The 26,980-nt window shown below is 37.2% G+C and overlaps 1 protein-coding gene across 2 annotated transcripts; it reads left to right on the forward strand.

Annotated features, from left to right (window-relative positions):
- LOC134667853 (uncharacterized) lies at window positions 1-26,980 on the forward strand. 2 transcript variants are annotated; one of them, XM_063525242.1, is made up of 7 exons: window positions 1-145; window positions 693-1,063; window positions 13,017-13,228; window positions 15,477-15,559; window positions 22,621-22,817; window positions 23,541-23,683; window positions 24,650-26,980. In XM_063525242.1, exons 2-7 carry the CDS (start codon window positions 993-995, stop codon window positions 24,829-24,831), a joined length of 888 nt encoding a protein of 295 aa, XP_063381312.1. In that variant the 5' UTR covers window positions 1-145; window positions 693-992; the 3' UTR covers window positions 24,832-26,980. The 2 variants fall into 2 exon arrangements, with proteins under 2 accessions (XP_063381312.1, XP_063381313.1); XM_063525243.1 differs by lacking the exons at window positions 1-145; window positions 693-1,063 and adding an exon at window positions 12,323-12,496.

The following is a 26,980-nucleotide window of genomic DNA, read 5'->3' on the forward strand; positions in this document are numbered from 1 at the left end:
ATTTGACGGCTCAACTCAAGAACGCTTTACTACGCTGTGTGCTGTGTGTGATTGACTAAGCTTTTGTACACGTTTCCTTCTTTGGTTTAATTTTAATAACTTTAAAATGTTCCATAATTGTGCTAAAAATTCTTATTTAAAAAGTGTAAGTACTATTTCTTTCTATCATAGTCTTATCATAATAAGCGGTAACGATCAAATCTTTATGATCGTTGAAACTTGATTAGCTACCGTCGTAATAGGGTTTTAGTTAACTTTCCTCATCCAAAAACGAAACGATATTATTCGTTATGCATGTTTTAGACGGCATAGGTACGTCATACAATATTGAAATGCCCTATTGTATTGTCCATTAGCAATTGAGCTTACATAAAATACACAGCTAATTTACGTTAAGTGGCTATTATACGAAGTACTACATATATTATTGCATTGCAGTCGTGCAGATTATAACCTACTCACCCACGCAAAAAAAAATAACGCATCCATATCATTTTAATGTCGCTTAGTGATTGATTATCTAAGCCCACCTTGAACCAATTTAGTACCTAATGATAAATCTCTTATTGTTATTGGAACTGAACCAAAAAAATTAGGTCCTACGGTTATTGGAGTAGCAAATAATGTGTAAATTTGGTGTTATTATAAGTAACTATATATATATATATCTCAATATTATCCTTTCTTTACAGATGACTTCTGCGAATCAGGGTTTGAAATCAACTGAATCCCAAATATCCTGAACGTAAAATTAAATATTGTAATTTATAATCTTTTATTCAATAACATTAACTCGTTTTTTACGTGTCCCCAATATGTTTCTATCCAACACTGATAAGTGAGTCTGCCTTATCATTTCTGCTCAAGATAATACTTATTCAGTCATATTCACACCAAGTAAACAGGTGTCTCTTGAATATTAAATATATTTTTTTGAATAGTGATTTGTTATTTGCTTTATTATTTTGTGAAAAAAGTTACAAAAAGTAAAAATGGCATCCAGTGACGCTGAGATTAAGGATGGATTCAACCTGCCTGTCTGGATGAAGATGAAACCTACTAGGTGAGTCATTTATTTTATGCTTTTTAGGGTTCCATATCCAAAGGGTAAAATCGGGACCCTATTACTAAAACTCTGCTGTCCGTCTGTCCATCTGTTTGTCTGTCTGTCACCAGGCTGTATTTCAGGAACCGTGATAGCCAGACAGTTGAAATTTAGCTCAGATGAAGTATTTCTGTTGCCGCTATAACAAAAAATACTAATTAATATAGTATAAAATACATTTTATACTATATAGTTTACCTTAATCTACCATAAACGATTCTATGTGCCTTTGGGCAAAAGCCTCCCCCAGTCTTCTCCACAAACATGATTATTAGATAGCAAACATTTTGTTGTAATTAATACCATAGTGCACAAAGAAAAAATCTATAACTAAATTTTCTGCTTAATTAATACGACTGAACTAGGGTATCAATGTGTGTACCTACCTACTCACCTAAATACAAGCGTAATGAACTGATTCATTTTTAGTTTAGGTCTTATTGAAATAAATTGCCACACTAATAGAAAGTAATAGAACAAATAAATCAAATAAATGTAAACTTAAATGGTGGTGTTAAATAAAAAAAAATCTCTCTATAATATTTAAATTAGTTATTTTTGATATGTGTCGACAACTTGCCACTACTGCATGATTATAAGTTTCCATTTTTAATTTTCGCTACTGGTTAGTTTAACAATTTGACAGTCAAAACTGTCCACAAATGTGCACAGTTATCATTTAATATGAACCTTAATGCATTCAGATAAGGTTTACAATGGAGTGTTATATGGAATAGTTTTGGCCTTGATAAGCAATTTGTCTATAAATATTTACTTGTTGTATGTGTAAGTAGGCACCTACACCTACAGTTGTACTGTAAACAACAAATGAAATATTTAACAGGTATCAACGTTGAACTAAGTACTCAAGGCTAACATCATTGCGTTTTGTGAATGCAGCCAAATGGGTTTGAGTTATAATATTGGCATTTCTTGCTGCAATTTCAAGGTGAGAGAATACTTCTAATTTTAACTATGACTTAATAAAGCTTTTTAAGCTGCATATTAGGAAGAGACACTAAAACACCTAATGTGTGAATGTCACGTCCTCGCCAGACAATGAATGAAGGACTTTGGAGCAGGATATCTGGAACCAAAGTACTTTAAAACGCTACCCATGAGCTCCATCATCCGACACATGGATATGGTGGGAATGGTGCACACCATGGGGAAACGTGACATAGGGCGGTGCAGACTCTGCATGAAGGCAGAGGAGACGCCCTTACACATCCTCACAGAGTGCCCTTGCCTAATGCGTACTCGTGACCTAATCTTGGGCGGACACATATTACGCCCGGAGGAGGTAAAGTCTCTCGAAACCAAGATCCTGCAGCTATTTGAAGTTGCAGGGTTGGATCGAGAGTTGTAGTAGGTGGCGATCACAATAGATCAGGAATGGTCGCAGTGATACATAGGCTTTGGAGCCTTATATAGCCCCTAATAAAGAAGAAGAAGAAGAAGATGGTGGGAAAGCTGTTGAGTAGTTGTCGGATCTTTCTAGGGGGTAATTGCACAAAAGATCGCTATGGGTCAAAGTGTATCCGCAAGGGCTCCCGAAAATAATAAGGCTGCGTCTTAGAAACCTGATCTTTCGTTTGAACGCAGTATTTAATATATTAATATCGCAGAAAAGCCATTGGCAGAAGCTAGTTTCTTACATTCGATTTTGTTAGGACCAGGAAATTATAATACTAAAATACCTGTCTGTAGTATCGACTTTCCTGTGACCTTCAGTTGAAAGCAAAATGAATTATATCTTTTACCTATCTACATATTTATCTTTGCAAAGTTTCTTGATATGCCCGGCATTTGTGACGTCACAGTCTATATTTACACGTCTGATGATTAGGATATGGATATCAACCTAGTTACCTAATCAATAAAGTATTATTAAGGGAGTAATGAAATAGTTGTTTAGGATACAAAAGTGCAGAAAAAAGGAAATTCGCAACGAGTGGTGATAAATTAAAACACGACTAATGGGAGTGTTTTAAATCGACACGAGGTGCAAAATACCTATTCGCACGTGTACCTATACGTTATACAGTACATATGGCCCTTTAAATTGCTTATTCCCGCCCTAGTGCGGGAAAGTCGCACTTTGTGGGAAATTCGGTAGGAACATATACTTTTATTTACGTGACTCCATGCCCCTAATTTTAATCATATTTAACATAAATATTAGAAGCATTCGTTTTACACATATATATATTATAAATAAACAAGAATTGCTCATCATCAATCTATACGTCCAAAGTTAAAACGGCCTTTTTTGTTTTGAGTTCATAGATCGACGAATCCAGCAACATAAAAACTAGTTTGATGCATTCAAAAGGTACTTAAATACAAAATACGGTACGTAGCGGCCCCCTTTTTTCAATATCTTTTGTTAAATTTAAATAATCACGATGATTTAGCTGTGGCGCTAGTGTGCACGTTGATGAGCTCTTAAAGGTATAAGATTTTCAAAAGTGAGTAAAATGTCTATGCGCATATTGCGCTTAATTTACCTTAAAAGGTAATAATGTTCCGTTTTGTATGAGTACCTAACCTATTGTCATTTATTCCCAAGCTATTTCCTCTAGTCACGGTATCAGTTATTAAAATCACATGCTGTGACGAAGTACTTTGTGTACTTACCTACAAAACTTCGTACCTACCTTATTGTTGATTGTACGGGAGGTGTCTATCACGTTTAAAACCTCGAGTATATTCACCGTCTACGGAATATAAAAACTTTCGGCCTTAATACAAAGGAATAAGATGCATTGTACTAACTACTGGCGAGATAAGTGTGACGTTAATACGCTGTATTTATTTAATTAGTGTCAGTTGACACAAATTTCCCATTACAATAGGAATGTGTAGCCAAGATTTTGACGGTATATATTATTATATCCAAGCTTGCCAACTGCGTAAAAGAACTAATTTATCTAGGACGGAAACAGATTTCGTGGAAAGGTCGAAAAACTTGAGTTTTCTCTTGGCCACGAGTTGTTTTTGCTTTAAAACATTACAGTAGAAACCGCTTAATACGATCACATCAAATATGACTTGGGGGTTACTGCTTTAGGATCTTGTAATAGGTATCTATATAATTATGATCATAAAAATATGCAGTCCATTTACTTATCAAAGACTATTGTAATCAGAGACAGGTAAAATACCTATTTCGAAGCAATTGAAGGTGACGTAGGAATACACATGTTTGTTTTATGAGTTGTCAGAGCCGTTTATATTTCATTTGTATGACATTTTTATTGTTGAGATCTTAGCTAATTAACCGGGCGAAGCAAGTTAATTAGCGAAGATTTCCGTTCAGCTCGGGCACAAGTGCTTTCGTATCTCCGGATATTCTCCTCTACAGATCGCAATTCTCAACCGGATCTTGTAAAATTTTGTGAGGAGGCTCGATGATTTAATATATTTTTTGTCGAATCAGTTTTAAACTATGCTCGCGAGGTCTACCGTTCACAGAGCCACTAGTACCTATATTTAATGCCAAGAAGTGTCTTCATCTACACTACACTGGACTTAAAGTCGCTGTCAACATGTTATGATGGTGTGGGTCTGTGGGTGTGTACTTTTCTTGATTAGCTGTGTCGTGAGATGAGATAGTCGATAATAACTTATACATATACACACCTACACTGTCGTTTTGTATTCGATCTACCTACCTGTTTGTCGTTTGCTTGGTAACTGGCACTTATTGGATTGCAAAACAACCTAGGGGGCTTGGCAAATACGTCACATCACGTCAAACGAGTTCGGTTCACGTGTGTCGCAATCGATCTTGAATATTCTCGGGATTCGTGTGCTACTCTGCAGCGGCGCCACCATAATGAATACCAATGAATTATATGGTGAAATGATGTACCTAAAAGGTACATCATGTACATATAATGTTTATGGCCGTACCTGTGATAGGAAACGAAATAATCGGCATTGAAAGTGGCGCCGCTGGGGAGTATGCTCCCCAGCGGCGCCACACAGTACTCATAGATAGAAATGATATTAGCTATTTTTTTCTTATGTAAATTGATGTACTAATGCTGTTTATTACGTACCTATTGAAAAAAAGAATTCTTTTGCATTGATTAGTGATTTTATTTACATTTTAATTCCGCATTCCGCCTTAACGGTATGAGTTGTAAGAGAGGCGCGCGGGTGAGCGAGATGGAGATAAAAATTCTTCCCGCGGGACCGCGCTCCCGCGGCCCGCTCCTGTTTTCAGTAATAAATACTTTTGTTTTTGCTTTCGTTATGTTTCTGTGTCTGTACTTCTGTATCAAAAGGAAAATTAAATATATTAAGTACGTTGTATTTTTTATGATTAAAAGTATATAATTAATAGTAAGTTATTTGAGTTATTTGTTTTACAAGGGGGAAAAGTTATTGTTTAACCGCTCGTGCTAATATCGATACCCGAGATAGCGTAAGATCCCAAAATTTAACCACGAGCGTAGCGAGTGGTTCGGAAAATGGAATCTTGAGCGTTGCGAGGGTTTCAAAGCACGAGGGTTAAACAAAATTTGCCCCCGAGTGGAAACACAAAATTTTTCACCACACCAACCCTTACCCGTAGCAAATATTAAATGTAAAATATTAAACGAAATCAAATCCAAATGAATGTTATTAGATATTTATCATCTAAAATCATCATTTAAGAGTCAATTCTTCCAGAAAACATAAGAAAACAACTCAAAATGTACAGTTGATTACTTTGCCTCACATGTGAATAAAATGCAACTTTGCTATCAGTTTTTGAAGTGCAAAGTACTTAAGCCTTTCTGAGCTGGTGTGGTGAATTTTACATTTTCTGTATGATAGTTTCAGATGAGAATTCTATGTTGTTTCATTGTGATTTTCAGTAGTCTGGTTTTAATTTTTGAACTTATTTATATTTTTGTGTTGGCTTTCGTTATGTTTATGTGTCTGTAATATAGAGGTACAATAATATAGCGATGAAACGGGGGAGGCGCCTAATGACTGAACGAGATACACTTATAGAACTTTCAGTAGGAGTAGCAGAGAAAGCGGTACTATTGCTTGTCCTTGTCACAGTCTCACTTTTTGTTTGTTCCCCACCATAAATTCAGTATGGGTTATGGTGGGCAACAAATAACCCGACCGAATTACGTAGATTGTTTTTGGTATATTGTCAGGAATGTTAAAACGTGTTTTTAATATTGTCGCATTGCGTATGTTTTGTCCCTCACGGAGGAACGCGCACACCACTTCTATAGGATGCTACCTTCTATGGTCTGTAAAAAGAAAAATAGTTATTTGTTTTACTAGGGGGCAAAGTTGTTGTTTAACCTCGCGTGCTAATATTGGTACCCGAGCAAGCGAATGATTCCAAAAAAATAAAAACAAAATCAAACCAAATCAAATTCAAATTAATCTTATTAAGTATTTATCATCCCAAAAAATCATTTAAAAGTCAATTCTACCAGCAAAAAAAAGAAAACAATTCAATATTTGCATTTGATTACTTTGCCTCACATGTGAATAACTGATAGCAATTATTAAGTGCAATATTGCTAGCCGTTTTTGTGCAAAGTAAGCCTGTTTCAAGATGGTGTGATGCTGAAAATATTTAATAACATTCATTTGGATTTGATTTTGTATGACATCTTACAGTTCATATTTTCTCGGGTTTGTGTGGTGAAAAATGTTTTATTCTATTCGGAAAAGAGCTTTTTCTTCCCTGTTAGGATGGTCAAACTGGCACTTTTCCTCCCTACAAGGAGGAATCAAAGTAACAGTTTTCTGTTCTAGCACACAATTTTTACATTATTCGCTTAAATAATCTGTTTAAGCATCAGATTGTGTCAACACTAAGAATCTTTAGTTTCCTCATAGTTGATGTGAAAAGCAGTATGGGTCACACGGTATCAAAATTATTTCGTCTTGGGCGTTAACACTTGAATCCCTCATCACGCTCAGGATTCTACTTTAGAAGGTTTGTGTGATGAGCACTTGATCACAGATATTTTTTTCTGAGTCATGTATGTTTTCTGAACTTTTTCAACTTTGCCCCCTTGTAAAACAAATAACTTACTATTACTGATTTAAACTTTCACGATTATTAAACATTATCAAACTGCACAACGGGACTTAATCGCGTATTTAAGTTTTAAGATTTACCTCCGACGTTTCGAGGACGGCGTTGTCCCCGTGGTCTCGGAGAAGACTGGCTCAAGTTGACATCAACATCTTCTAGCCGCGAACTTAAATACGCGATTAAGTCCCGTTGTGCAATTTGATAACTTACTATTAATTATATACTTTTAATCATAAAAAATACAACGTACTTAATATATTTAATTTTCCTTTTGATACAGAAGTACAGACACAGAAACATAACGAAAGCAAAAACAAAAGTATTTATTACTGAAAACAGGAGCGGGCCGCGGGAGCGCGGTCCCGCGGGAAGAATTTCTATCTCCATCTCGCTCACCCGCGCGCCTCTCTTACAACTCATACCGTTTAGGCGGAATGCGGAATTAAAATGTAAATAAAATCACTAATCAATGCAAAAGAATTCTTTTTTTCAATAGGTACGTAATAAACAGCATTAGTACATCAATTTACATAAGAAAAAAATAGCTAATATCATTTCTATCTATGAGTACTGTGTGGCGCCGCTGGGGAGTATGCTCCCCAGCGGCGCCACTTTCAATGCCGATTATTTCGTTTCCTATCACAGGTACGGCCATAAACATTATATGTACATGATGTACCTTTTAGGTACATCATGTCACCATATAATTCATTGGTATTCATTATGGTGGCGCCGCTGCAGAGTAGCACATATCGTGATTCGTGTTTTTATATAAATAACTAATTGCTTATAAATTATTTACCTATATTATTACAATTCTTGAGTGGAGACCGCGACTCGGCAAACGTAGTGTAGGACGCCCTCCGACCAGGTGGGATGACGATCTGCGAAAGACTGCAGGCAGATGCTGGATGCGGCAAGCTGAAGACGCTCTTTGGCGCTCTTAAGGGGAGGGCTATGTCCAGCAGTGAACTAATATAGCCTGATGATGATGATGATGATTTACCTATTAGCCGAAAGTCAGTGAGATTAAAAAAAAAATTAGACGGTCCAATTACATATTGCATTTTTTGATACTTACTTGAAAAATAAACTATCTGTAATGAATGAGAAATAAACTTTCATAAATGAAATTTCATTAAGGTAGAATATTGATTCCTGTCACTAAAGCATGTACTTACAGTCAACCATAGTGACAGTGCCAAAGTGGCCAAATATATCGGTATCGGTAATAAAGGTGTGATAGTATATGTCTATTTGATGCAGACTGCTCTATTTGATGAAGCCTGGTAGAATCTCAATATAAGTACAGGCTTCTAAAATCATACCTACGCGTAAATGAAATTAGCACATTTTAACCTGTATTGCTATAAAATTTGATGCCCGTTTTTTTAAGGTGTCTTAATTATACAATATAAGTTCTTGTCAATTAATATCCTGTAATTTTCTTAATGTGTATTGCTGGTAATTAAGCTTTACGAGCTACAGATTTCGATGGTCTAAATTTAAATCGGCTATAGTATCTACTTAGAGTTGGACTGTTGCCAATATAGCTAAGGAATATAATCGTTTTGTTCCTTATCAGTTATCACAATGAATAAAAATAACAATACAAGCGCCCTGTGCTGATAGCTTGAGCCCGAACGTCTAATACGAATTGTCATCGTGACTGGCCACAATTCGATAAGCTTTCACTTGTTTTTAACATTCACGTGCTTTTGGCAGTGACGTCACACATGATCAGATCTCTGATCAAGTCCTTAACATATTGTCAAAACGGTTATTGTTGCTAGAGTTATTGTCTTTACTTAGATAAGTAAATGCCTTTCATGGCATAAATCATTTTAAGATAAGTTGGTGACACTGGTCTGGTCTGATTGATCATTTGTTATATAAGTACTTTCTTTTTGATAAGTACCTACCTACACTATCAATCACACATTGAAATCATGTTTTCCCCTATGTACCCTGATCGCCATTCAGGTATTTAAATGGATGTCCAGAAAGAAATCTACTCAAAATTGTATGTATAATGCAGGTAAAAAACCATGACTACATCTAAACCTAATTATATTCGCACGAACAGGTTAAAAATGCATGGTCACTATGGTCAGGGTATCATGTCCACGCGACTTGTTCTCTGCATCTCTTCAATATGCAATGGGTACTTACATCTAGTAAAAATCTTCTATCATTTGGTTGTTTGGTTAGGCCACTACCAGTAATTCGAGCTACCATTTGTTTATTTGGACTAATGGCCAAGTCACGTGGTTTTGTTTATTTACATTCCTAAACGGAATAGTTCTGTATTTTGATACTGTCAACAACTGAAGACGTCATCAGTTTCAAATAGCCTATTTAATTAAGTAATATCTGGTTTGTATAATGAATTAATGATATTGATTATAGAAAAATGTATTGGTGGTTACTGCGGTGTTTCTGTTTACATTTTTCACCAATCAAATTTTAGATTTTAGGTTGAGAATATTGTTGATGATATTGAAGACGTTCTTCTCTAGCTTTAAGTAAAACTATGACATTGTCACTGTATTGCCCTCTTAAAAGATTTTATCTATACGCAATGTTGTTCAATGTAGTACCCAACCCAAGGTAGGAAGGAGTACATCATAGTAGAAGGTACGGATCGACGCGGGCTTGCAACATAGTCTAAGCAATTTCGAGGCCAAGCTCCGAGGAATGTAGGCTAACCTACCTACAATCAGTCGGTTAGAACAAATATTATTAGGCCGAGCGTTACCAAAAAAAATCAAGCGCCTCTCCCAACTATAACAAAGGTATTTTTCGGTTGTTTTTTCTTCTATACATGATATAGTAGGTTAGGTTAGTATTTCTTTTTAAACAATCGAGCTAAGGTAGTTTTCCATCACTTTTCCATCCTATAACGGACGTTCTCAATACTAACAACGATTAACTTGACTTATCTTGAAAATATACTATCACTATAAACTTCGTTTTTTTTAGCATTAGAAATTAGGTAAACAATCTTGATGTGTCTTTTAATTGACGAACACATTTTAAAAATAAGTTACGGCAAATATGTAACAATTATGAATCTAATACGATCATTTATATTCTTCTGCTTTCATAAGTAATCGTTTTTGATTTTTAAAAAGCGTTTTTCAATTAAAAGACGTGTCAAAATCGCTTACCTTCTTGCAAGTTCTTTCTAATGCTAAAAAAAACGAACTATAAGAAATGCTGTTTTTTCCTGTTGACTCTGTTGAAGGCTGAAAGACGCGCGTGACGTCACACTATCAATCTTTATTGACATGCAAAACAATGTATATATTCGCTAGTCGACCATCATGCGAGGGAAATGACATTGCTAGTGAATTTTAGATCAATAGTATAGGAAATCCTTTTATTTGAACTGAAAATAGGCGTAGGCGGTTAGGATAAATTATATAAAATTGCATAGGTGGAGTAATTTGGCGTCATCGTCACCACGTCGCAGAAACACTTAGGTCTGCGTCCTTCAACTTTGCCCGTCATTACGCGCTGTCACTTCAAACTGCATAGTTAACATGGTTCGACTCTAAAATTAATTGCTATTGTTTTATTATATCAATCTTATCAAGGCCAAAGGTGAATTGTGCCAATAACTTCAAAACAATATCACTTTTTATCAAACTTATCATGTTTTTCCTAAAGACCTTAGTAACACGAGCGACGATTGCTAATAATAAATGAAAAATGCCTACGGTTACGTAGTGAATAACACCGAGAAATTAATTCATTATGAGCAATTTTAATCTTTATGGAATGAGTCTTAATGCCTTTATTAGTCTGAATACATTGAAGGTGCCTTGGTACGGGCCTCGTTGCTATAGGTACATGTGTATAATACACCACCACGTACATGTACATGTTCCACGGAAAAAGGTACCTTATGGCGGCTGGCGCTTACGTCGCATAGCGCCGCAATAATATTAGAGCGGCGTTAATAATAGCGTAAGCGCCAACCGCCATAAGGTACCTTTAGCTGTGGGACGTCACTATTATGTATGTATAGGGTAATAGGTACATCACCCCACACGAAGTGTGTATTATCAATGATTTATCGGGCGTTGTTCTGAACTAGCAAAATTAATCTAAAAATGTGATATGGCACGGTACTTGAGCAAACAGATATTCATTGTGTGTATCAAATATGGAGTCATGCTTTGTTATTTTCTGTTCTAGAAATATTATATGTACTTTAGCACTTTATCACAAATATCTCAATATTGATGGCATTATGGATTATCGTCGATATTTCTTGTTAGATAGTTTTGTTTATGTCATCATAAGTTTATCTTATTGACTGAGTTGTTATCAAAACAAGTTGACAGTAATTGAATGTTTTTCTAAAACCACTTAGCCACTTGCTAATGCTTTTATTGATTGCACTATTAATAATATAATATTTAATTAATTTAATAGTTCAACATTACTCCTGCAACATATTTAAAAATATTGATCTTGCTATACTTAAGTAGTTAAGTTAGGATTGTTTTCAGTTTTCAATCTGAGATTTAGGTTTATTTACCACAGACAGACAGACGGAAAGTGCAGTCCTAGACAGAAGATAGGAATAGAGTCCCGTTTTAACCCTTTGGGTACAGAACCCTAACAATAGTTGGAAAGTTTTTACAACACTGTCGAATAATTTTAACTTCTTTCATGTTTGTGCCAAGAACTAGGAGCCCGACGATTTCGCGAGTGACCTGTGACGTGACGCTATTCTGAGCTTGTTGACGTCCTGTCTTTGAACTCTAGGAGCTTGAATAAGTTCAGGGAAAATGGATCTTAGTGCGGCAGGCGCTTAAGTCATTATTTCACGATACTCCCGTACATTTCCGACGCTAGGCGACGAAAGTGCCTAACGCATTACAAGCCTTTTTTTGCCTGAGAGTGACGTCAAGTCACGCGGTTATCCGAGGGAGTGCGTTCGCGGGCAGCTCCCATTGGCCCGTGCATATAGTGACGTCACAAGCAAAATAAATGTTATTTTGAAACGTTATCGAGAGATTAGATACATGTTTATGTGCCTACAACACGGTATATAAAGCATCTGCGCTTATTCTACAGTTTCAGTCTGTAACGCCTATATTAAACGCTCCTGTAGTTTTTAGTTTTATATTAGCGCCACCTCTTGAAGAGCGTGTGTTTTAACTCTGTAGATATAAATAAACTCTCTTTCGCACACTCTTGTTTTAGGACAGTACGGTGTGTTGCTTACGGGAGATTGTGTGATATATTTTCGTTTAAAAGATGTTTAGAAAACAGCGTAATGTGTTGGCACAAGTCAACAATTACTTTACGTAAGTGCTTTAACATGATAAGGCATTGTATTTTGAATTGTTTTGTGTCGATTGTTTGCGTTATCATTATCATTTTACATGGCATTGTTCGGGAAAACCCTTGTAACGTTACGTTGCGTCTTAACGTGGCATATCTATGTATATTTAATTTGGAGCGCGGGAAGAGTTGTGAAACGTATTAATACATATAACTACATAAGTGAAAGCTGTATTTTGTACTAGCAGTGATCGTTGCTCCGCTTGCAGAATTTAGTCTGCGGTCTTTTTCTACCCTTTACAATAAGGGAACGTTTTCTTAAAATAAATCCTTTGTTAGAGTAAGAGCTATATAGGTACATAGATACGCATATATACGCACTAGTTTAGCCATGGAAATGTAATAGACAGAGTTAGTTTCGCATTTATATTTAGTATTTATAGATTGCTGTTGCTATGTCGCAACGCGATATCGACATTGCTGCTTATCTTACATCAGTGCAAGTGACCGCTTACAATAACTAATTAATTATTATCTTTCCAGAGATTTCGAGCCTTTCGCGGCCTCCCCCCCCGGGCAGGACGATGCCTTCTTCATCCGATACCCCAACACCAAAGCCATGTTCGGATCCAACCTAGAGCGCGACGTCGCGAAAATCGTCAAAGAACCAACGGGTATTAAAGAGAAGGATTGGTCGAAGCACACCAAGCCGTGCCAAGATGTGCTTCACGGCATTGCGCCAATCAACACAGCTGGTAATTCTTTTATTATAGTTTGCTCATCAACTTGAAAGTTTCTGGCATTTTTAACCTTAACGACATTGGGATAAGGCACAAAAATGCGTACATAGTGTAAGAGTAAAAACACCAGAGCACCACTTATTAACAAGATTTATTAGGGAATCACAATATGAGAGTATAGATCTGAAAATAATATGCGAGGACGCTCTCGCGTAAAACCAATCTAAGATGGACGACCACCTCTAGTGATGTGACATTGTCGGTCATCGTAGTGATGTCAAACACCGACGGATGACGATCTCGCCGTATAGCTCGGCCATCTTCTGACCCGACCTACGTCCCGTCAGGTCACCGTTATCAAGGCCGCCACTGAAGACTACCGCAGCCAACGCAGTCGCAGCAAGCTGGGCCTTCACCAGGTGGCGGTAGTTGTTTAGTAGGTTCGTTTAGTTAGGTTAGTTTTGTAAGTTTATCCTTGTAGGTCTTAGACGGTAAGACATTGTATATTTTAATCCCTAACTGATGAGTGGTGTTGATGCGTTTACTCATTACAATCAGAGTAATTATTTTATATAACGATAACGTTCACAACAATGAAACAAGGAATGACTTTTCCGACAAATCATATCATAGTAGGCGAGGAATCACTATCGCACTTCTGAAGCTGTAAGAGTAAAAACACCAGAGCACCACTTATTAACAAGATTTATTAGGGAATCACAATATGAGAGTATAGATCTGAAAATAATATGCGAGGACGCTCTCGCGTAAAACCAATCTAAGATGGACGACCACCTCTAGTGATGTGACATTGTCGGTCATCGTAGTGATGTCAAACACCGACGGATGACGATCTCGCCGTATAATAGCTTTTTAGTCGACTGCGATAATCGCGAATTTAACCTTGGCATTGGTATTGGCTTTCATGTAATGAACTCGAATGTTCTTTAAATGAAATTCAGTTGTCAATGGTTTTACATTCTAAATGGACTAAAAGATAATGAATTCCTGTCGGTATTCTACAGGCTGCACTTCGGGGAGTGTGCCCAAGAGCTACACGAGCTTATACCACCGTCCCCATTCTACCATCGGACTTTTAGACGCACGGCCGGTTTCCATCCTTACATGGTAAATATTCCACCAATTCGCACGAAGCGCTTTGCTTCTACTTTCCTTATGCGAACTGCCAAGGAATGGAATTCCCTGCCGGCGTCTATATTTCCGTGTTCTTATAACCCGGCAACCTTCAAATCAAGAGTGAACAGGCACCTTCTGGGCGAGCTCGCTCCATCGTAGGCCACGTCTACGCCTCGGCTAGTCTGTGGCCATGAGTAAGCCCATTCATAATAAAAAAAAAAAAAAAAAAGAATTAATGATCTATAAATGTGTCACCAAAAAATGTATAGTTTTTTTTTTGTAGTTCGCGAAACAAGACAAAAGCTGGTTTCTAAATACCATTTTAGTATCGATATAAGAAGGTCAAGACTGATTATTGATTAATTATTTCTATCATTCCAACTATTATCACTCTAATATACCAATTATCGCTACTAGTGACCTACACTAATTGTGTCAAAGGGTTAATGCACTAAATTTATGTTTCTGCTACTAATACAAATATATCATCATCGAAACGGTATTAATGTTTTTATCTATGGACAATTTTGAACATGGATCGCTTAGATTTTTTCAGTATTAGAAAAACTATTGTATTGTACATGTAAAGGATTCAGAACGTCGGGATGTATTTTAAATCCATTATATACGATATAATCCGTTTCCATCGTTTTATTTCATGAGTAACTATGGCGGTAACTGAAGAAAATATTCCTTTAAAGTAGGTAAAGGTGGGCGATGTGTGCAGGTATCAGTGAATAGTGCTTTGTATGCATGTATGCCAACACTTTATTGTACAATAAGACAGGCTATGATACAATTAAACAGAAACTATACAATGTACAAAGGCGAACTTATCCATTATCCATGGTAATTTATTTACTGTCGTAAAGCCCGATTTAGACGATGCGAGAACTCGCATGCGAGTTTCATACCATTGCGGGTTTTGATTGGTCGGTTGAATTGGACGTAATAAATACACAGTCCGCAATGTAACTAAAATCGCATGCGAGTTCGCGCGCCGTCTAAATCAGCCCTTTGTCACGGACTTATACTCACGGAAGAGGGGTGCCTCCCAACACAAGCAAATATATTGCTACCTACATTTTTTTAAGAAATAAAGAAATTTGTTTTTTTTTTATTTCAGCGAACCCGATATCGCCGAAAGTGTTGGGAACCGATGAAGAGTTCAAGGGCGAGGGCGCCGCGTGTGGCAATTCCGTTGTCAAGGTTAGTTGATACACGATATCATATCGATCTTAACATAATAATACTCCTTGAAGTTGATTTGAAGCGGGGCTACCTTGTCACAGCAGGCGTCTTCTCAGAGTAGACTTAGGGCTGATTTAGACGGCGCGCGAACTCGCATGCGATTTTAGTTACATTGCGGACTGTTGGTCACGTCCAATTCAACCGACCGATCAAAGCCCGCAATGTAATGAAACTCGCATCTTCTAAATGAGGCCTTAACCTACCGTCGCTGTACAGAAGGAATTTGAAAATGGTTAGATTTCTTCTCGGGTGTTAACAAGTCAGGGAGGGCGATTCGAACTTTATTATCTCGTTATGAAAAGGTTATGGATATGATCTGTCAGCTGTCAATAGTGATCATTATTCAGAGATGTTTCATAACAAGATTATGATTAACGTAACGTTTAGTCAAGGTCACGTCCAGGGAAGAGCCATAGGTATCGGAAAATAATTTTACCTATGTTTATTATGAAAATTCAATGACTATCGGTATCGTCACATTAATGACCGACTGCGAACGAATACAAAGTGTATACTTTTGTAGGACGAAATGATGTTAAAGTATATTGACAATATGACATTTATGATGTAGTGCATAATTGTTTTCCATCGTATTTTCTTGGAAACTTTCGTATTTGTCATGCTGCTTTAACTGAATTAATAAGACACGTTCGTACGGCTCCATGAAAATACGATGGAAAATAATTATGCACTACAAGGTATGTACATAATAATTACGTGAGTATAACTTTACATCGCTTACAATGAATCATTTAATGCATCGCATCGGATTTTGACAACCTGGTTATCACTATTTGTGACTAATTTTGTTTTGAACAGTACACGTTTATGATAAAAAATGATGTTATGTTATGGTTCACCGATTATTAGTAGGTATCTCTGTTATTGCAATGTTTATCATTAATGTTATTGTTACTCATTGGTTACACAAGTGCTAAGCAATCTAAGCAAACCGCGGTTATTCTTATGACTTTGGAACAGTAGGTACAAAGTAAAGTAGGTGTAAAGTCAGCATCATAAGTAAAGGATGGCCTACGCGTCAAAAGTATCTACATCTACCAAACGATAGCTAACCATAAAATAAATATGTCTGTATATGTAGAACAATTAGACAGTAACTGAAAGTATTCCAGGGTAGTAGGTACGTACAGCTGTGCCGTTCTCGAGAATCTCCGTTTACAATGGGGAATATTCTCGAGCGAGAACATAAAGAGAGAACATTCTCGAGAATGGCACAACTCTAGTTGTAAAGTTTCATAAATCTTTTATGTTGTGCGATTCCATTGAGTAAATTAGGCTAAACTTTTGTAGTGTTTGTTTTACGTCTTAACTTATTCCTTACCTAGTACCTATAAGGGAATGCTCCCGGTACTGAGTTTGTATGGCGAGAACAGGGAATTCCCGGTTCCGGTACTGTATTTGTATAGAAAGCCAGTACCGGGAGCACTCCCTACATACTATTACTAAAACTTACTTGGTTTATGTGACCTCAATCCCACCTCTCGATACACTTTAGCTCATTAATCTTAGGTTAATTGGCTGATTAATAAATCAGCGTGAACGCTACGACTTGGGGCCCGATAAGGACTGAGCAGGGGGTCGCTCGAACACGGTCAGTTCTCGTGGTAGCGGAAGCAGTTATAAAGTTGACCCAAAAATTTTTTATTAAGCTATGAGCTTCATCACATATGTTCCTTGAGTAATTCTAAGCATTTCAAGCCTGGGAGGCAATAAGAAATGTGTGTCTACTCGGATTTGTAATGGATTCAAACTTTCAACCCCTTTTTAACCCTGTTAGGGGATGAATTTTACAAAACGCTGAAATTACTTTTCCTGTCTTTTAATAATATCCCCAAATACAAAGATTCAAGTCCCGCGTTCGAAAATTTTTTTGATATCCATACAAACTTTCAACTCCTTTTTTACCACCTTAGGGGATGAATTTTCAAAAACGCTGAAATTAGTTTTCTTGTATTTTAATAATATATCGTTTTACGAAGTTTCAAATTCCTAGCTTAAAATAAAACTTGAACCCCATACAAACTTTCATCCCCTTTTTAACCCCCTTAGGGGTTGAATTTCTCAAAATCGCTTCTTATCTCTTGTACACTTTATAAATGTAATCTAGTGTGCAAATTTCAACTTTCTATCTTTTGTAGTTTCGGCTCCGCGTAGCAAAAATCTCCAACCAAATTTTTCACCTTTTTACGTTTTTCTTGTAAAATTACTATGAAATTGAAAAAACAAATATCAGCAATGAATTCTACGTCTTTGGTTTATACGAAAATGATACCAAACTTGCCCTAGTACCCACCAGGATCAGAGTAGATTTTTTTTAAAGATGACGGATGGCGGCCGTCTTTGTACCCCACCCTCCCCCCCACTTCACGCTAGAAATGCTTAGAATTACTCAAATATCAGATGTGATGAAGCTCATAGCTTAATAAAAATTTTTTGGGTCATGTATGGCAGCGTTACATAACTGACTCCAGTATGGCGGAATAGCATGATTCTAGTATATATAACTGGATTTGGCATGAAAGGTGGGGGAAGTGACCGAGGATAGCCTTATGTATCTTTCAGTAGGAGTAGCAGCGAAAGAGCTATCATTGTTTGTCCTTGTCACAGTCTCATTTTGGTGGGCAACAAATAAATTCGACCAATCATAGTGTCCGCAAGCATTGCGTATGTTTTGTCCCTCACGGAGGCACGCATATATTTACCACCTCTATAGGATTCTACCTTATTATAGGAATAGGTATTTTCCTCAGCCAAGGCATGTCACCTGCGGAACTACCGAGAAGATTAACATTTCGCCATCTGTCTTAATCGATCGAATATACTAGTGCAGTGGTTCCCAAAGTTGACTGGGTTCCGTCCCACCTGGCAAAAACTGCCATTTATATGGCCCGACTCTTGGCCGCCTTAAATAGGGGTGTAAAATATTGGTAACCCTCAGATTTCCTACTAGTTTCAGGGCCCCCTAAATATTCGTTCGCGACACACAGTTTGTGAAATGCTGTGCTAGCTAGAGCAATCGAGAGGCCGATAATTAAATGTCCATGTTCGCGGTAGGCCCTCAATTCTAAACATTACAATCGTTGTTATACTCTGTTCGAGGCAGGTATTCCTTCTTATAAATAGGTATAAGTACTTAATGTAGGTACCTATAGCCTGATAAAGACTCACGGTCGGTCGGACCAGAAGGCTAATTCGAACGACACTTTGACATCATAATAATATCTTTAATGATGTCATTTTGTTATCATTCGCCTGCGCGTCTTGCTCGTACCAATACATATACCTACGGACAAATTATAGGTAGAGTGAAATGCACGCGCGGGTGATAACTAAATTACATCTTGAATTTCAATTGGCCTCCAGTTCTCTCGGCAATTTTTATCTATGTTGCGTATTGCCATTGTTTATAAACATTGCATCATTGGGAGTCTAGTCATGTCTATATTCTGTTATTTCTCCTCCGTATGGTCAAATGTAAGTAGGTATCTTGAGTTAGTAGCAATGCATTCTGTGAATCCTACAAGAAACATACATATGGGGCATTTCATATGAAGCGGACAGGAAAAAAAAAAGTGAGGTTCCCGAATTTTTTTATATTTGGTTTAGTTCTTCTTCTAGTAGGTATAAAACCGGACGCCAAATATTTTTTATATATGACGTTTATTTTAAAAATTATGAGCTTTTCAAAAATTACCGTAATTGAAATTCCGATTTTTTGAAACTCGAATATCGAATAATTAAAATATATAACTTATTATTAAACCAAGCGTTTTGTATAGAATTTTTAATGATATTTTCAGCGAAGAAATCAATTTTGAAAAATAAAAAGAAAATAATGGTTAAAACCGGAAGTAAACTTTTCGAAACCATTTTTCGAAAACTTCGACCAGTTTTTTTTTATTTTTTTTTATCTCAAAATATAGCCCTAAGTATGTACAAAATACACTAGAAGTTGCAGAATGGGATCTCCATTGGTTAAGACAATAGGTCAATAAATGTACATACATGTCGCCCTGAGTGCGACGTACCGTACTGGTAAACATACATATAGCAACTGTTTAGCTTATAAGAACATGTATTCAGTAAGACTGCTGGTAAATTCTAATCATAACATAATGAAATAAGAAAGTCAACAATTCTAACCAGTTTATTTCATAATTTTTATTATTTTACAATAAGAATCTATGCTAGAGCTCGTTCTTTTTACAAGAAGACCGTCAGTCTTCGGAATAAACGCATGAAACTTTTTTGTTCCTGGAATCGTGACTGCGGAATCAAACCTGGCCTGCAAAAATATCCTCTGACGTTGAATATCGTCTTTAGAGCAATAGTAGATTGCCGTTTGCTTCAAAGATGATTTTGCCCAGTCATACAATCGCATTGGTGAAATTATTGATATACTTGGAGGTAACTGCAAACTTGCACGCGTCGCCAAACGTTTCAGGTTCCCTCCGAGACCGTCGAGGCCCTTTACCGTGAGATGTTGCGTTAAAATGTGCCTCTGCATTCGTATTAAAATCATCCTTGTAATAAATAAGATTAACAAAGTTAAACCTATTGTTAAAATGTTGTGAGGCACCATCGGTTATGTATATGATTTTAGACGCAACTATTTATTTTTCTGAAAGGTGCTTGTGGAGTTATATCTGGTAGGCATAATAGGTAGCTGTGTCATGTTTTGACACAGCTACCTATTATGCTTGTCTGGTAGACGACCGGTCTGGCCTAGTGGGTAGTGACCCTGCCTGAAAAGCGCTGAAAAGATCATTAAAAATTCTATACAAAACGCTTGGTTTAATAATAAGTTATATATTTTAATTATTCGATATTCGAGTTTCAAAAAATCGGAATTTCAATTACGGTAATTTTTGAAAAGCTCATATTTTTTAAAATAAACGTCATATATAAAAAATATTTGGCGTCCGGTTTTATACCTACTAGAAAAAGAACTAAGCCAAATATAAACAAATTCGGGAACCTCACTTTTTTTTTCCTGTCCGCTTCATATGAAATGCCCCATATTCCTGAAGTGTCATTATGGAAACTTCTAACTATGTAAACAAACCGCCATATTGAAATTGTCAAAGAATGATGAATTTACTTGTGTCATTCTATGGAACTTGCTAACTATGTAAACCAACCGCCATAAGTACTGAAATCATCTTTGTTTTGTTTAAGTACATAGTTAGCAAGTTCTATAGAATGCCACTTTAGTGACTTTTGTTTACACAGTAAGTTCCATAGAATGACACGTTAGCATAGGAGCAAGTTAATAAGTAAAGAAACCTACGATACGGTGTTTTGTTTGTCCAATCGGTGGTCCTACATGACCTTCGGGGCGATATGTATCTTTCAAACTTGCCATTGTTTGTAAACATTACTTGTACCTAATTAGTGGTGTCACAAAGTACGGTTATCCTGAATAGCAAGTTAAAGTACCTACTCTCTCAAACATGTCATTATTTGTAAACATTACATCAGGTTGTAATCACTCCTAGTTGTTTTGTATCTGCCACCGAACGCTTAGGTATGTATGTAATTTATTCTTGATATCTAGGTGCTTTTATTTTGTAAGTTACCTACGTAGTGAGGCGTCTATATAAAAACGCACAAAATTGATATAGATATACATATATATATTGTAAAAAATAATTTGATCATAAATATGATGAGATCTATTCTTCGCGTTGAAGAATACTAGTGACTTGAATTTAGGTAAGGTTTTATTATAATAAAATAATAGTATTTATTAACAAACTTATGATACCTAATTGCAGTGTTTATTTTAAATTCTGTGTGAAGCTACATCTGTCCGTTGTTGTTTTATTACAACGATAATTGTCTGTAATTCTGCTTGATTGTTGTAGGTAGTTGGCCTTATTTTTGCAATTCGATGTTCCTTCCTGGCGGCCTTCTAGGACGGCTTTTACTAGTGCAAGGTTTTAGTGGCCTTTGGTTTAATCTTATTTTAAATGGATAAACTACACGATTCTTTGTCGGAGAAACGCCTATTTATTTTGTATAGGACTTTAGTTCTACAGTCTCATCTGTTCCAACTGATTAAATAAAAAAATTGTCACGGCTAGGGATATATACTGCGTCAAGCAGATCTTGTCAGTAGAAAAAGGCGGCAAATTTGAAAAATGTAGGCGCGAAGGGTTATCGTCCCATAGAAAATTTGAATTTCGCGCCTTTTTCTACTGACAAGATTTGCTTGACCGTCTATAGTTACCTACAAGTTTAACGTTTTTATTTGTAATAGAACACGTGCAAGGCATTATGCATGCACTTGTGCGGTCCGCGCGATAACGCTACCGCGGTGAAACGTACATTACAGTGATTTCAATCGTTCGCTATTCTCGTTTTTATTCTGTAAGCATTCATTCTATATTTTTTTGTTATAACTACCAATAGCTAAACAAAATGTATATATGTATGTGTATGTGTATGTATGTGTGTGTAATGTATGTATGTATGTGTGTGTATTGGTATGCTAAATATCAATATCAATTCTGTTACAATTTTTTGTACACCTAAGTCCACAAACGCACGTGTGGGGACAGACATTTTATTACATTCTTATAGGAATTAATGTAAATCAGTGTGCAGTGGCGTTCAAAAGTTGATGGATAGAAGTCGACCGTAAAGCCTTAATATTACGTTTGAAACATCGCCATGCACTTTTGAACGCCAGTGTACAGTCAAATGGGTGTACAAATCATCTCGAAAATATGTCCCATAACTCTCATGTCAGTGAATTAAGTAAGTTGTCTACTTCATATTTTTACAGTACCTACCAACTTTTGAGAAGCGTCATACATAAGTAAATTCGATAATGCTCGACACAAAGAAATGCACCTGTGGTTATATCATATTAATGTCAGGTAATACTTTTATTTTTTATAAACAGTGCTAGCTAGTGTTCAAGTCCCCCATCATTGTAGGTTTATCAATTTAGGTTACACGTCACAGAATCAAACAACTGTTAATCGTTCCAGGTCGCCCACCAGATGATCTCGTCGACGCGTTCCCCGCGCGGCTTCACGGTGGCGGCGCCGGCGGAGGAGGCGGCCGAGGCGCCCGACGCGGCGCGCTACGACCTGATGGCGCGGCGCGGCAGCCGCAGCCTGCCCGCCACGCCCGCCCACTCGCCGCCCGGCAGCCCCAACTCACGCCGCAAGAACAGGGGCAACCGGTAAGGGAATTGAAATTATTTGGACGTTGCCTTTCCCTTTTAACAACACGCGTAACAAAACGCCTCTGTTACGATCAGGACAGATATGGCCGCTAGGTAGCGACAGCGCCACGCGCGGCTTATGGCTAGCCACCAAAATTGGTTTCGAACGGATGTACTTTTAGATACCTGTAGCCAAGCGACGAAATCGCGCTTCGCCTGACCAAACCCTAAAAGAGTGCCCGAGTAACATCGTCGAAATGAATACTTCGCTGACGGCATCATCGGTGTTATAGGCGAAAACTGAAAACCGAGAACATACTACTTAATCAGTACAGCACTTTTTTCTATCGCAGAAAAACACTTAGTTACTAAAAATAGTCGGCGATTAGTACATTAAGTACGGATTGGAACATATTCACGAGCATAACATCTTTGCCACTAGCAACACTAGACGATTTCACGATTCACCTGTTGGTGTGATATAGCATCAACACGTAGATGAACACTACGCCAGATATACATAATAGAAATACGCCTCTAAGTAAAAGCCTGCACTAAAACGTGCCCATTGTACGTTACACCGGTTTTCATCTTTTGCGTATTCTGGCTTCAATGTAAAACTGATGTTAAATCGGTATTCTCTGATAACAACGTTTGTATGCGTCTGTATGTTGCCAATGTGTTGATCGAAAAAATTTGTTCGAAGAGACGACTATACTTATCTATGCCTTCTTTTTGCAGCTACTTCACATCACCGTTCGAGCCAGCGGACGACGCGAGCCACCGCTCCTGGCTGACTATGGCGCTGCTGGGCTTCAAGAAAGATCTGACCACTTCCACATCCACACTCGCCGAGGAGGACGCACTCGAAGCCAGATTACACGGTGAGTTACTTAGCAACAACTCGGAGAACAGGCAGAACCAACTACAAGGTAAATGCGAGTTACCGCATGTGGTTGACCATGGCGCTGCTGGGCTTCAAGAAAGATCTGACCACTTCCACATCCACACTCGCCGAGGAGGACGCACTCGAAGCTAGATTACTCGGTGAGTTAATTAGCAGCAACTCAGAGAACAGGCAGAATTAACTAGAAGGTAATTCGAGCCGGCACATCACGCGTTATCTTAGACGATCGCAAGTTACCGCTTGTGGTTGACCATGGCGCTGCTGGGATTCAAGACAGATCTGACCACTTCCACATCCACATTCGCCGAGGAGGACTCACTCAGATTACACGGTGAGTTACTTAGCATCAACTCAGAAAACAGGCAGGATCCACTAGAAGGTAATACATTTGACCCGGCAAATGACGCGTCATCTTAGACGATCGCGAGTTACCGCTTGTGGTTGACCATGGCACTGCTGGGCTTCAAGAAAGATCTGATCACTTCCACATCCATACTCAGATTACATGGTGAGATACTTGGTATCAATTAGGAAAACAGGTAAAATTCACTAGAAGGTAATTCGATCCCGGCAAATGACGCGTCATTCTAGGCGATTGCGAGTTACTGCTTGTGGTTGATTATGCTGGGCACACAGTCGAAGCCAGATTATACACTTGGTGAGGATAAGGAGGTGTCAAGAATGCCGAGGCGCTAGAGGGTAGGTTATCGATGTGCTCCTACCTTTACATTCACGTGGTTGTGCTATTTCAGATTTCTTTTTTCTAAACTATGACTTAGAACTTGGCGTTTAATAGTACTCTGAACTAAACCATCTATAATAATATTCTCCGGCAGACTAGACGGACGGTACGTCGTCGCTTTTAAATCTTACGGGAGCGAGCCATAAACAATAATAGATTTGGTAATTTTTCAAACAAAACTAACCTGACTTCGCTTTCCAGGTTCCCTCGCGGAATCAGTGGAGAGCCTCGGTCCGGCGCCCCGCAACAGAGCCGCCCCCGCCTCCGCCGCCGCCGCCTCCTCCGCCTCCCCCGCCCCCGCCCCCGCCAAGCCCGCGCCCGCCTTCCGCCCCCGCCCCTCCGAACTACGGGAGATGAACTTCTGGTCGCCTACATCTATGTAAGGCTCCGACTCGAGGACTATCTCGCGAATCTTATTTCCTTGTATATCGCGGGAGCTTTAAAATTAGGGTACTCAAAAACCCTATTGTTGACGTGAAGTCGATTATAAAACGATCATTATGAGGATGTAAGAATTCGTAACGAGACCCTCCTCGGTTGGGTACCGCTACGCTGTATTTTAAAAATATACCTATCTGTTTAATTATCTTTTTAGATAAACATGACTCGCTGCATTTACGTGCAGTGATGAAGTTTACTGATCGATTTACCAAAACTTATGTGAGGTTGTACTAATATATATTCATGCCTTAGACCATATCGCCGGATTTTCTAGTTTTCCGTTGCTACCACATCTTGGTCTTAGCCAGTTATCAATTAGTTCAAGTATGATAATCACACAATTAGATTTCTCTGATAAAGTAAATCGCCGTTCAGATCTTTCCATTTCCATTCTAGTAGTTTTCCTCGTATGAAGGTCGTTCAATCTAAAGTAAACACGTAATTTAATTAGCTGGCTTATCTACAAACAAATATGCAAACTAATAGTATTATCAGCGCATGATTATTTTTCTTATATTTAATCAATAATTATGAACTTGCAGTTTTGTCAAGCGAACAAGGACGCAAAATTTGAACCCATTGACACTTACAAAAGTATGAAATTTTTAAACTGGCCACGCTTAAGAACCGAACCTTTGACGCAGGTATATTTCGTGCATATATATATCGTACAAATGTCTCGTTTTTATTTTCGCATACATTATGTTACTATTTAATCATACAGTTTGTTTAAAAAATTAAGACTAGTTATATTTCATTTAATCACATCGTCGATTTTAAGAATTGTCGTTGTTATGCAAATGAAAACCCTATTGATAACTACACAAGAGTAAAAGAGTTTAATGAAGCCTATGAAGAGGCGATAGGTACTAGAGTGTTCTTGATTGACTGGTCGTATTGATTTCATGAGGTTTTGACTGATATTGTACTAAACTCTTTGAGACTATTTTGTACTAAAGTTGTAATGAACGGCATGATATATTTTGGATGTTATACGGTGCCAAACAAAGACATTGAAAGATTGTACGTTTATTAAAGTTATATAACAGCGTAGCGAGTAGGGTATGAATCTTCCGTTTTAGATTATTCCACTATTTTTAAGTCCTGTGTGTTGTGAATGCATTGTTACTAGAATCTGTCTAAACTAACTTTGCATCGGCTTCAATACAACAAAGTTAGAGAGTGTCATGACATTTTCAATTAGAAATTTGATATTCATGACGACATTGCCACACTTTGTCCTTTCAAATGCCATGCAGAGTTAGCTTGGTGCGACTTTTATTTTTCTGATAGAAATGACTGAATGATTATGACACAAAAAATATTTTTAAGTCAAATCACGTTTTGATATTACTACTGTTTTAATCCATTTATATCATCAATTCATTTATTATAGTATCTGAGTATTTAGCATAAACTGGGATAAGTCGATCATAGTTTTAGATTTTATTTGATTATTACTTAGTTATAGCGATGTTGTAACTTTGGATAATTAATGTTCGTCGGTTTAATGTAGTTGGTTGAACCATTGTTCAATTATATGCTTCATTATATGTTAAGCTAAATTATGATGACTTTTTTCAGAAATCATACTTAGTAGTGGTCATGCTATTATGACAGTATGAATTAACGGTTAGTTAGCTCAGTAATAAACTATGACTCATATTAAAAACAAAAGCGCATCTAGTTTACATTTACAAATGATTTTAATGAATTCTGTAATTAATGAAATTTGTAATTATTATTGATTGATGCACTTCGTTTTTAACATTCACTAATTCATTTAATTTATTTTATACTCAACATTACTTATTGAAGAAAGTTTTTCCGAGATAATATTTCACTATTGTATACTCGGAGGTCATAGAGAAATTGCGGTGGATATAGTAATCCCGTGCTAAAGTATGATATTATTTTTAAGTTATTCGGATATGAAATGTTATAAAACAACTAAAAATAGACAATTCAGTAAGAACTTGAGCAGAAATCATAAAGTAATCTTAATTCTTTTCTTATTAAGTATAAGCAAAAAAAAAAAACAAGCACATGAATTGTGTAATGTTGAAATAAATGTTCTTCTCCACAGAAAAA

This window comes from Cydia fagiglandana, chromosome 10 (genome assembly GCF_963556715.1).
Source record: "Cydia fagiglandana chromosome 10, ilCydFagi1.1, whole genome shotgun sequence".
Taxonomy (NCBI): Eukaryota; Metazoa; Arthropoda; class Insecta; order Lepidoptera; family Tortricidae; genus Cydia; species Cydia fagiglandana.

What these genes read in the sequence shown, in the direction of transcription:
- LOC134667853 (XM_063525242.1), top strand. Translation starts at nt 993, where the DNA reads ATGGCATCCAGTGACGCTGAGATTAAGGATGGATTCAACCTGCCTGTC. An exon ending in ATGAAGATGAAACCTACTAG is followed by an intron (nt 1,064 to 13,016) that starts GTGAGTCATTTA and finishes TTATCTTTCCAG; the next exon opens with AGATTTCGAGCCTTTCGCGG. An exon ending in GTGGCAATTCCGTTGTCAAG is followed by an intron (nt 15,560 to 22,620) that starts GTTAGTTGATAC and finishes TAATCGTTCCAG; the next exon opens with GTCGCCCACCAGATGATCTC.